The 12946-nt window shown below is 36.0% G+C and overlaps 2 protein-coding genes across 4 annotated transcripts; both read right to left on the bottom strand.

Annotated features, from left to right (window-relative positions):
• Positions 1-1040: 1040 nt before the first annotated feature.
• On the bottom strand, positions 1041-5471 carry LOC133864579 (protein SEEDLING PLASTID DEVELOPMENT 1). Of its 2 annotated transcripts, XM_062300959.1 has the most exons (9): positions 4778-5471; positions 4185-4399; positions 3616-3766; positions 3318-3509; positions 2913-3075; positions 2551-2783; positions 2047-2223; positions 1807-1968; positions 1041-1527 (listed from the first exon to the last, which is right to left on the bottom strand). In XM_062300959.1, exons 1-9 carry the CDS (start codon positions 5252-5254, stop codon positions 1225-1227), a joined length of 2073 nt encoding a protein of 690 aa, XP_062156943.1. In that variant the 5' UTR covers positions 5255-5471; the 3' UTR covers positions 1041-1224. The 2 variants fall into 2 exon arrangements, with proteins under 2 accessions (XP_062156943.1, XP_062156944.1); XM_062300960.1 differs by lacking the exon at positions 4185-4399 and having other exon boundaries at positions 4778-4953.
• A 1544-nt stretch (positions 5472-7015) lies between these two features.
• LOC133864785 (ACT domain-containing protein ACR10-like) lies at positions 7016-12660 on the bottom strand. Of its 2 annotated transcripts, XR_009899568.1 has the most exons (7): positions 12305-12660; positions 11488-11712; positions 10261-10366; positions 8351-8687; positions 7879-8163; positions 7518-7779; positions 7016-7401 (listed from the first exon to the last, which is right to left on the bottom strand). XR_009899568.1 is itself a non-coding variant. In XM_062301197.1 (6 exons), the coding sequence occupies exons 1-6, from the start codon at positions 12456-12458 to the stop codon at positions 7642-7644; spliced, it is 1245 nt and encodes a 414-aa protein (XP_062157181.1). In that variant the 5' UTR covers positions 12459-12660; the 3' UTR covers positions 7453-7641. The 2 variants fall into 2 exon arrangements, 1 of the variants encoding a protein (XP_062157181.1); XM_062301197.1 differs by lacking the exon at positions 7016-7401 and having other exon boundaries at positions 7453-7779.
• Between the last annotated feature and the right edge of the window lie 286 nt (positions 12661-12946).

A 12946-nucleotide genomic window follows, 5' to 3' on the forward strand; every position in this document is an offset into this window, starting at 1 on the left:
ATGATTGAAGGTGAAGCTCTTTAGCTAAATTAGCATCCGATGGAGGGGCCTGTTGAACCACATCAAGCAAAAGAAGAGTTCGAACCACCTTAGATTTAATAGTCCCAAAAAAATGCTTATTCCAAAATTTGATAGCCTCCTTTGTTAAAGGTTTACCTCTAACTTTTTCAATTGGGTTGAATAAATATCAAAGTTATAATAAAAAAAAAAGGTTATATATTCAAATAATAATAATAATTAAATCAAGTGGGGTGATATTTCAATACCAACGAGTGTTGTTTCAACATCCTCCTCTGTGTGTAATGGATTCCAACACGTGAGGAAACGGAGCATGTGTTGAATAGAATAATGCTAGATTTTACTTTTATTCTACAATTGTTTTATAATATTGATGTGATACTCCAAATTAATTAGTGAATTTTTATTTATTTATTTAATAATGATTAATCAAAGAGTTAATTGGAAGTGTCCCATCAATCTTATTGGATAAATGTTGGATAGAATTATATTATCTCGTATTTTCGAATATACACATTTATCACATTCATTTGACACCAGTTGACATGACGTATTTAAGTTGCCATCTTTTTTTTTTTAGTAATGTTTATTGCACAACAAATGTACACACTTTGTACAACAACGCTGACGTAGAATTGATTTTTTATTTTTTATTTTTTTGTGCAAAAAAATTACTCTTTTTTTTAATTGTGAAAATCATTTCCAAGCCAACATTGTTGTACAAAATGAGTACATTTGTTGTACAGAAAACATTACTCTTTTTTTCTTTTTTAAGTGGCTGACATGAAGAGTCACTTAAAACACGTCATGTCAGCAACTATGAAATGAGTGTGATAAATAGCATTACTCGCTTAAATTAATTACAATGTTCACCAATATTTCAAGAAGGTGCATTTTTCCTAATAATGTTCTAAGATTGTGGACTGGTTTTCGACATCAACAGTTCTCTACACTAGGAGAACTTCCACTTGATTTCACCACTGATACTGCCTCAAGGAGAAAAGGGTACAGAAGAAAAGATGTTCTTATGATCACCATTTCACTAAAAAGAAATGAATACAAATTGCATTACATATTTGAGAAATGAATGCAGTTTGGATTACTTATTTGACACAGTTAAACAATTACACCACATGAGATACATAATTTACATGAAGTTACATGAAATGGCGCACTTGTCAACCAAGAATTGAAAATGTGGTCATATTATTCGGGCAACAGAGGCAGCCTAGTAACACTTGTACCCCCAGATCTGCCAGTTAGTGATGTAGAGTCCGTTTCTTTTCCAAAACTAGAACTAGATTTATGGGATTTAGAAAAGTTTTTCTTGCTTAACCTTGGGGGGAGAATCTGCAGCCTGGGATTCAGCTCGGTACCCGAGTTCTCAGCAGCCAACTGGTAGCTTTCCACAAGTTCAAGCTGCCGGGCAATTATTTCAGAGCGTCTAGGGAGGAGCTCCACCGGCTCTCCGCCAGGAATCACAATATACTCAATTGCAAGTCGGACCTCCTATCACAAAAGAAACAGGGTACATATAATAAAACAGTTACAACCCAGTACAATTTTCGCATAATACGCTTACAACAAAAGTCAAAAGAGGAGGTTTAGTATATATAGTGACGATGTAAGTGGTGCCAGTTGCAAGCCAAACCTTCCTAATATTTGTAGTTGTAGATTATGTATTTCAACTAGCAATCACTCAAAAGATACTATAGGATAGCTGAATTTTAAACACTCTTGAACGACTGAAAACAAGAATGGAAAATATTAATGGGAAAGGACTTGCACCTCCAAGGCATCAATCTCTTCTAGCGATGGTTTTCTTTTTGGAGCATCATCTTCAACTTCAATGTCAAAAGAATTAGTGAGTGACTGCTTTGACACTGGGCCAAATGATTCCATTTCAAGAATCATGCGAACTGCCTTGACCATCTGTGCCATGGTATTTGACTGCAATAACAAATGTTAAATATTAGATTAATGAAACCTTGATGTGATTTAAAAAGGAAAAAAGCAATCGGGGTTTACCTTAATAACAAATACAGGCAAGTGGTGGAATTTCGCTACACCGCGGATCCATGGGTTCTGCTTCATCTCAGAACTGGATGCCAGAATTGCATCTGCTGTTCCAATGTCGTTAGTTACATCTATTTCATCATCACGCCCCATCACCTTTGCTACTTGTAGTAGATCAGCTTCAAGGATCTGAACACATCCATACCAACCAAAATTAAATAAGAACCTCCAAGTTTTCTGCCTTAGGTATAAAAAATTATGCAGCTCCACAATGGCATTGTGACAAAATTCTTCATACTTTCTGCTTAAATCCAAAATTATATCAAATGTTTTACTAAACACAGGCAGCTTCTGAAACAAGATATAATCCTATAATTTCCATATTATGAATTATTTACAAAATTCCCATCTTACATGAATTTGTGGATTCAATATTTTCCATGTATTCTCGACTAAAGCTTAGAGTAAAAGAATCCTGGAGAAGAATGAAAGAAAATGTAAACTTGAGGAATCTACCTTGTAAGTATAGACACACACTGCTGAGCTCCTCTTCTTTGTGGATCTACTAGTGCTCTGTTTTTTAGACCAACTGGGAGGAAGAACAAAATCTTCCTCATCAGACTCTACATCAGGACTTATGTTTTTACCATCAGTCATATCATATTTTTCTATATGGCTGTTTTCAGGTATCAGAGTAGAATCATTAGCATCAACATCCATGCAACGAACTTCAAACAGAGGAGATTTTCCTATCACCCAATAAATATTCACCATAAGATTAACTGTTGGCCCAAAAACATTAATCTTCAGATAAGTATGTAAACATTACATCACATAAGAATCAATTCAAATATTTGAGAGAACAGGGAGTAAAATACCTGCTAATATTGCATCTACTGCAGCATCTAAACTGTGATGAACACGACACTCAGTTTTAGATATCATCTCAACAGCACATGTAAATGTAGAAGGTCCTTTCCTTTCAAGAATTGTCTTCTGCACTTTCCTTTTCCTTGCTTCTTCATCTCCGAGAGTTACACTCTGAGTTTATATGAAGCACTAGCTTTGATAAGTCAAAATTCCTAATTCAGCCAAGGCTTAAAGTTGGTGATCCCCACACCAAGTAAGGTTGGGAATTTTTTTACTAATATCATGGAACCCATTGAATAAGATTCCACAGTGAGACCAGTTTGCACTTTGTAATAGAAAATGTTGGATTAACCTTAGAAAATATACATCCATATCAGTGAACGTAGATTGAAACAAAAGGAATCACTTTGCACCTCTATGCCACCGACAAGGATCTGCAGAGATGGATTCTTTATTATGCTGTCTATTGTCACTCCATGTGCTGTTCCAACTAATTGAACTCCTCTTTGAGCAATAGTACTGGCTGCCAGTGCTTCAAGCTCAGTTCCAATTTCATCAATTATAATGGATTCAGGCATATGATTTTCAACTGCTTCAATCATAACCTGCACAGTAGTCAAATGGGGAAGATAACATCACTGAAAAAGAGAAATAGTCAAAGCTTTACCATTGAAAAACAACACAAACCATATGATTGAGTTCAACGCTTACATTATGCTGCATATGAACGTTAGGAACTTGCATCCTTCTTGCACGACCTATTCCTGCATGAGGGACATCTCCGTCGCCTCCAATCTCATTAGATGTGTCAACAATGACAACACGCTTCATGTGTTCATCTGCCAACATTCTAGCAATTTCTCTGCAAAAGCAAAGCCTCTTTAGATATAAAACAAGAGTATAAAACGGGCAGAGTAAAGCATAACTTCAACTGCTCAAGAAGTTTGAATTATTTTTTTGTTCTTCTTCCAATGGCAGAACTTGAACACAATGTATTGGAATTCATTATCATGCAAAGTATGCACAGAGTAGTAATGATGGCAAGCTAATGTGGGGAAATCTTCTTCCAAAGTATTTAAAAAGAAATCAAGAAAAAAAAGCTCTATATTAGACAAAATGATTAAGCATAGACAGGATATATAGTGCATTGTCGACAAGGATGAAGAATGGATGATCTGAAATTGCATGCAAAAAGCTATCCTTAAAGCAATTCTTTAAGCAGTTACCAAATGACCGTCAACTCAGTAGCTTGGTTTTACAAACATCGAAAATGTTAGTACCTGATTAACGTTGTCTTGCCAACCCCAGGAGGTCCTATTACTAAGATGGAACGTCCCCCCTCAACCAAGTCTCGTATAATCGCGGCACTTCCAGATACGGCTCGACCAACCCGGCAAGTGAGGCCTATGATTTGCATTTTGCGATTCCGAATGGCACTTATACGATGCAAAGAGTTATTAATACCTGAACGGTTGTCGTCTGAAAATTCACCAACCTAACGAATCAAGTAACTCAAATTAAAATTTCTAAATCTCCACCTACCCATAAATTGTCCAACTAGTACACCATAGTCATGTGATCTGAATATTCTCTTTACTGTTCAGAATTCATCAATAATCAGCACAGACAATCACACAACAAATCACCAACATTGACCATTAATTTAAATATAACTTTAGAGATGTCTTAGCAATATTAATAGCTGAGCGGCTATCTTTCTAAAAGCATTTAAGTCAAACCACAGAAAGTCTAATGCAGTGGCACCCAATGAAATACATTAGATATGAATAATTTTCATGCAAAAATATCGATCACACTCAGTCAATCTCCAAAGAAATGTTCCAAGAAAGCAACACAAAATGACTTTGATCACCTTGGAAATCGCGTGCCGTAGATCTTCATGCTTCACGGGCTCCTCTAAGATCACCCAATCACCCGAGGGAAACCTCGCAAGAGGCTTCCTTCCCAAGTCCATCACAACCTCGATCAGCTTCCTGACCTCCTCGTGCCCACAAAGCTCTCTCTTCATCCTCACAGGCAGCAACTCAAGGAACAGCTCGAGCTCCGAAGCGACCTCCGAACGCGACGTCGAGGCCGAATTCTGAGAACTCTGCGGCGATCCGTTTCCCAAAACGAAACGATCTGACGGCTTCCGGATTTCCGGGGCCTCCGATTTCGACGACGACGCGATTCCGGTACGGGCGCGACGTGTTCGACGAAATGACGAAGAGACTGTGGAAATGAAGTTGGAGTTCCTAAGGTACGCGACGGTTGACGTCGGGACTTGGTTCGCTGAGTGCCATGAGCTGTGCAGGTCAATCAGCACGAGATGGGAATTCAAAGCTCTCATTCTTCGTATTCGTTTGTGTTCTCGTTGGGTTTCAGGTTGGGTAATAAGGAGAAGAGAAGCGAAGATTTGGAAGAAGAAGCAAGAAGATTCGAAGGGATCTCCTATGGGATCGGAGGGAGGGTGGGGGGCCACGAAGAGGGACGACAAGCAACCGAAGCTGAGCAACTGTTTTAGACCGTTGAAGTGGAGGAGGTTGCACCACGTGGCGGCTGCGGGCCACTCATGTTTGGACTTTGGAGAGGAAGAGTTCCTGTTTGCCACTCGAATGTCTTGGCATGTGGCAAATGTTTCGATTTTCTTTGTTTTTTTCCTACTTTTTTGCCCGAAAATTAAGTTCGAAAAGCATTTAGATATATTTTACCGTTAAGATTTTATTATATTATATTTAATGGTATATGTGGCAACTTCAACATTATTAAATCTGTTAAATATAAAATTGATTCTTTTCATTTAACTTGAAATTAATGAAATTATCTATTTAGAAACTTTTCCTAAATAATTCTCCGTCTCCATTTGCCCCAATTTCTATTTTTGCTTGGATTTTATTACTACAGCATCCCACTTGACACGGGTTTTTGGAAGTTTGATTTCTTAATTAAATGAAAAACAATATACAGTATGCGAATGAAATGGAATTAAATCTCAAGTTTTTTTATTTTTTATTTTTAGAAGAAGTCAAAAAAGACCCGGGCTATTACAGACAGTTGCTAACAAAGAAATCCAACCAACAAAATAGTGCATTTGCGTAGACATAAATCTTTGCTTGAATAGAGAGTCGGTCACGTATTTTGCACAAAAACCAATGACCAGGTTAATTTAACTACAAATCAAACTATCAAAAACAAAAATAACATAGAAAAATCAATCAAAGTTGCCATTCGGAGAAGAAACTGCCACCCGAAGAGACGCCCCGACCTGAAGGTTCCTAACAGTAGATGTATACCACAAGCTCCCAGGCGCCACCAAACACAGCAAAATAGACGGAGTGTGGCCATCACGCACATCCCAAGGTATGAAAACATCCTGGCGCGTGAAGACAACGCGGCGATCATGGAGCATCAGCACGGCCGTAATGAGCGGCAGCAAAACCAGTATGCACCTGCGACCCTCTAGGATTGATAATTAAGAATTGTGTAACAAATGAAATCTTAATTTATTTAAGCTTACATATAGTAATAACCGCATTATTTAATCTTACATATAGATTTAGATAGTAATCTAAAACGTTTATTACATGCGAATATCGAATAATAATCGCAATAACCACGCGAATAATAATATCTTGATGCGAAAGGGGAGGCATGTACTTAAAAATGATAACCGCATCTGCCTTTACATTTTCACCCCTATAGCAAGACTTCAGAATTGATTCCAATGGAAGTTAGGTGTTATGTTATAGCAAGCACTGCATATCCTTATAGCAAGACTTCAGAATTGATTCCAATGGAAGTTAGGTGTTAAGTTATAGCAAGCACTGCATATCCTTATATATATAAGCACTGCATATCCTTATAGCAAGACTTCAGAATTGATTCCAATGGAAGTTAGGTGTTAAGTTATAGCAAGCACTGCATATCCTTATATATATATATATATATATATATATATATATATATATATATATATATATATATATATATATATATATATATATATGTATATATATATATATTTATTAATAGAAGATATTTTGGAAATTTTGACATCATTCCATTAAGATTTATCTTAAAATCTTAATAAATAAGTGAAATTTCAAAAGAGTTAAGTAAAATTTCTTCAAATTTTAACAAACAGAGCCAATCTCGTTTGGAATTTGAGGGACCAAGATCTCTACAATTACCTGTTCGAGGGACAAGCATCTCTACAATTGCCCACCCTGATTGCACTGCAATTGGGCAAGCAATTGAGAGAAGCCCCCAATAGAGCCCATGTACCCAAACAAATCTCAAGTTACCTGAATATCTACGCGATCAGATGAGCCTCAAAAAGGCCTCTCGCAATTGCAGACAAGCAGGTCTTGCAGCCAATCCCGATTCATTTTTGGGTCCTTTACATGGATTTTTTAACATAGAATTTCGAACACCAACCCCAGAGCCGACTGGAATGCAAGAGTACCGCAAGGGGGCTTGATAAGAAAGGATGCAATGCTGGTCATATCCGTAGCCCACCATGATAGTATCATAAACAAAATTAAGCAATTAGAGCAGAAACGAGAAGTCTGCATCACAAGCTTAAATTACATGGAGGTTGCAAAACGACTCACCCTTTGCATCTCTTGATTTACAATTTACACCTAGTTAGCACCTCATCACTTTTAGTAGACTTAAAAGGCTAAGAAGGTATGCTGTACAGTAACGGTAAACATCAACTAGATACCATATGTAATTCTACTCCCAACCCATCAATCTATTTCTGACACCCGCTTCAATCTTCTTCCTCGGCAAGGAATGACAGTCCCCTTCGTCGAGAAGAATTCTATATACTTCCCACTCCCGACCGTGGATCATGTGCCTCCCTATCTCCACCTAAGATGAATGAAGGCAAAATGTGGAGGTTAGCTTAACATGTTTGATTATTTATGATACCCTTCACATAAAACTCAAGAAATGGATTAGAGCTAGTACCGAAAAGATGCTTGTGTTCAGAATCTTGAGAGCAAGAGTAATATCATAGAAAACAAGGGGACGACCCCTGCCAGACAGTTCTACAGGGTTGGCTACCAGCAGTTCAGTGTCAGGGCCCCGGCTCACCACAGCCACTCTAAGAGGACTCAAGAGCTCCATTCTCAAGCGAGAGCACAATGCATTTTGCTTGTTGGGGTCAATAATCCTTTTCCCATCTGCTTGCATTATAAATAATTCTAATTCACATCTCCCTTTTGAGCTTGCAAAGAATCGTCCATAAGAAACCTGACATAAAATTTCCAAAAGTCATTACTCAAATCAGATCAGAAATAACCTAGTGGAGTGTTCTTTTTATCTGGTAAAACTTGTAGGATTTTCTGTTCATTGCAATAGTTCACATGTTGCTTCCTGGTTGTCCAAATAACATAGATTGGTACAAAAGATATTTTTTGTAATATTTATTTAAATTTACCTGAATATTGTAATCCTTTAGAGTCCTCATGATATCATAGATAAGACCTTTGTGATCCTGGCAGAGGATTTGAACAAGTGTGTGAGAGGGGCTGAGAGTGTTGTCCATTGTCACAGATACAGGGTTGGATGCAAAGGATCCACTCGGGCGTCCATTTGGCAGCTCCAAACTGAACATGTCTTCAGTTATTGCAGAAGGAAGAAATGGAGAACCCTGTGAACACGCAGTAATTTCTGGGCCAGCCAATTCAATCTCACAACTTATGATGGTATCCCTTAGTGCAGCTTTCAAATGATTGATTGTTTCCTCCTGTCTCCTTTTCGTATGTAGAAGTTCCCTGATGAAAAGTGAATAATTGAATAAAGTATTTTCCACAAAAAAGAAAGCCATAACCATTTCAAAGAAATCTCTCTCTCTCTCTCTCTCTCTCTCTTTCTCTCACAAACACAGACACATCACGTGCTGACACATACTGACGACTATTCCTGCATCCTAATTCCTACATGTCACTTGAAACCAGTAGAAACGTATTCTTTCTAGAAGTAAAACTTTATAGGAATCTGAAGAACATGGAAGGACTGTAAAGAAACTAAAGGCTTCGTGCATATGGTACTAGCCTTCATATCTGCTGCATTTTATAGCAGTTCCATACTTTAATATACAAATTAAATCAAATCCTACAAACCAAAGATTTCTCATCCGTGTGAGCCATAACAAACCAAAATCAATATTTGACCTCTTCCTAAAAGGATATTTATCAAAATTTAAATAGAAATATTATTATATTAAGGAGTCAAGTAAAGAAAATCACGCATCATTTTAAATTTTCAAACAGCATGAGTTAATAACTGCATACTCGTAACAGTCCAAACAAATAGGGTTTAAGTAGTGAGAGATTAATGAAGTTTCAAATATATATATATATATATATATATTTACTTTATTTCTACCTCAGTTTGTTTCAAAGTTTTCAACAAGATATGGAGACTCAATCCGCCTTCTTTTATACAAATTACACTATTGGAAGCTATTAAGTGTGTCAACTATAACATGGATGAATGAAAGAACCAAAATCGAGGGAGCTATAGAAGCAACCACATGCAATATAAAATCTCATAACATGGTTGTGAGGATTTATAAATAAAAAAATAAATAATAAATAAGAAATAAGAAAAAAAGAGGGAAAAATACACATACCCCATTCAAACTACTACTCCATTGTAAATGTGCCCCCCAAACTACTAATTGTGTCAATATCCCCCCTAAAGTCAATAAACAGACAAAAATAACCTTAAAAAGTTTCAATAAAACAAAGATATCCTAATGAATTCGAAAAAGAAAAAAAAAATTTATATATATTAAAAGACTGGGAAAAAAAAATTTAAAAAAAAAAACCGAGAAAAATGAAAATTCAAGGGGGTGCCCCCAAACTAAAAATTATATAAAACAAAATCTAAAAGACCAAAAAAAAATAAAAAATAAAAAATAAATAAAAAAGAAGAAGAAGAAGAAAAAAGAAAGAAAGGAAAACCTTGTTTTTATTTTATTTTTCGTTTTATTTTAAATTTTTTTTTCTTTTTATATAATTTTAAGAATTTTAATAAATTTTATGAAGTGTATTTTTGTCATTGAGGGGACATTGACATTGTTTGGTAGTTTAGGGAAGGACATTGACACAATTGCTAGTTTGGCAATTGGGTAATAGTTTAAGGGGACTTGTACTTTTCCCAAAAGAGAAAGGAAAAAAAAAAAAGGGAGAGAGAGAGAGAGAGAGAGAGCATTTCAAGATGGCAAAATGGAATTGGAAGTTGAAATGCAGATGGAAGCAGAAATCTAAAGGGAGGTAAAGTACAAAATGGAAGCAGAAATGCAGCATCATCATTAAGGAAAAAACAACCACGATCACAAACCTGGTATCTGTTACGAAAAAGAGGTCCATAACTCTCCCATCTGGGGCAGTGGATACCTTCACTCTCTTTATTGTTAGTTCCAGCTCGCAGAGAACCTCAGTTACATCTATAGAAGAAAAGATATAAAAAGTTCAATTTAATAAATCTATAAGTTCTATATACAACATTTTTTATAAGTATTTCTATATACGACATTCAAAACTCAAACATCAAGTTGCAAGTGGAAGCAGAGAATATTTGTAAAGAAAAGAAAAACAAAGACCCAAATGGAAGGAGTGCATTTACTTTGAAACCAGCAAAACAAGATGAGATAAAAATCTGGATCAAGATCTTTTAGAATTCTAAGTGCGTTTGGGTGTTGGGTTTTTGAAATTAGAATTCAATTCTTATTTGGTACGCGAATTTCGAGGTTTGACCTTTTAGAAAAAGTTGAATAAAATATGATTTGTTTTTTAAAAAAGCAAAATCAAAATCATATTCATTTTTTAGAATTCTATTACCAAACACACCAAGTATTCTATCATGTAGATTTCTTTAAACTCAACCGTTGTTTTTAAATAAAACGGTTGAATTTTGTCATAATAGCATTTATCACATCTATCAACTTAACATTTATCACCTAAGTATTTACCATTTTTTTTTTTGGTACATTTTAAAAGTAATAAATACTAATGAATACTGTTATTTAGTAAATTGTTATATGACTGTCATATAACATGGATGATGTGGCAATACAAATCATCCTTTGAATCAGCAGAAGCTTGTAAAATGAAAAATCAATGGCTGATTTCCACAGTCACGACATCCCAGTTGTATAATAGTCTACTAAATATAGCATTTCCTAATACTAATACGGGAAAATCTCAATCTATCCTCTTCTAAAAAAAAAAAAAAAAATCCCTATAATTAGACTATTACAAGAATAAGTGATGCATAAACATTAAAATGGTTTTTCTCCCTTCCCTCCTGCAGTGTTCCAAATACAAACCAAACCAATTCTGGCAAGTTTATCCTATCCATGCTTAAATACTGCTAAAGATAAACTTGACAGCGCCAATGACGAAACCATCACTTTTCTTTGTCATTTCAGAATAAGATGATCAACATCACTTATAAACAATAATCAGCATTTTAAGTTTTGTCATTGATTCCATTAGTGCTACATATCATTTTTCCAATTGGGAGTTTCAAAGCTTAGCACTACATTTTCCACAATAACTCACTCACCATGCAAGAGACCCTTCCTATCACAGGAACACCAAAATTTCAAGAGGAACACGTCTGGTAATTGCCTGGATTGCTGATTTTGCGACTGGTAGTAGTCCATTCCTGACGTTAAAAAATATGATGGACATACCTCCAAAAGCCTTTTCTTCAACAAGACCCACCTTGTTGTTGGTTTACCCACCACCCATAAGACTATGAAGCACCATTTCCCATCAGTTGAAAAATCTTCTCCGGAAGTACACGTAGCAAACATAAACAAACCATCAACGACATATTCATAAAAATTAAAATTAAAAATTAAAAATTAAAGAAACTTCCGTAAATCAAAACTTCTAATTCTATCAGATCTGTTAAGGTTCTAACATTAAAACAAATACACACAGAGCAGGAAAAAAATTAAAAATTAAAAATTAAAGAAATTTCCGGAAATCAAAACTACTAATTCTATCAGATCTGTTAAGGTTCTAACATTAAAACAAATACACACAGAGCAGGAAAAAATATATTGTTTTGCTCCTAGAAATTTTAGAGAAATTGAAGACTACCAAAAAAAAAAAAGCTACAGAAGGACCCATTATTTGTTTCCCTTTGAATGTAAAAATTTCAAGCCATAATTCTAAAGAGAAAACTCGCGAATCACAATAAACCCATTATTTGTTTGCCAAGAAAATCCGATCCCAAGAGCAGAACTTTCCAGGAAAAGATCAGAAAAAGTTGAAAAACCAATAAAATCACAATTGATTGGTCACAAATCCCACACTCCACAGTGAAAGTAATAATAATAAATCCATCACAAATAGCTTAAAACAACCCTTACCTGCTCTGGAAATGCTAAGGCCAAAAAGCAATATAACCCTGCACAAGTCACACCCCAACCCAGTCTTGTCCGGACAATTCACAGTAATCACAGTGGGATCCCCCGGCTTCTCTGCCTCCCTAAAGACCACAGCGTCCTCGTACAGAATACCCATTCCCCTTATTCTGTCTCTTCCTCCACTCTACTCCTCTCTTCCTTTAGTTTCTCTCGAGCAGCTGAGACTCTGACCAGATATTAACAGAGAACAGAAAACCCCGGTGGGGGACTCTGGTTTATCAACCCCTCTCTTTGGATATTGGAGATTCCGCTTGGAGAGTGACAAGAAAACAATAGAAAGAAACAGACAAACACAGGTGTTTCCTTACTCGCTTTCTTGGTGTGCTTTTTCTTTTCTGTTTCGTTTCCTTTTCCGGGATTTTGAAATTCTCGTACTGTTCCTTTTTATTGATGAGACAGAGAGAATCAGAGTGATCAGAGATATTCTACACGTGGTGATATGGTAACTTCGGTAGTAGATGAGCTCGACACCAACTACTTTGCTTTTAGACATTTATCCGCCCGTCAAATCTTTGACACGTGTTAACTTGCGTAATTTTGGGCACGCACGATGAGTTTTTGGTCTTAAAAGTGAATGAATCTCGA

The sequence above is a fragment of the Alnus glutinosa genome, chromosome 3, assembly GCF_958979055.1.
Source record: "Alnus glutinosa chromosome 3, dhAlnGlut1.1, whole genome shotgun sequence".
Taxonomy (NCBI): domain Eukaryota; kingdom Viridiplantae; phylum Streptophyta; class Magnoliopsida; order Fagales; family Betulaceae; genus Alnus; species Alnus glutinosa.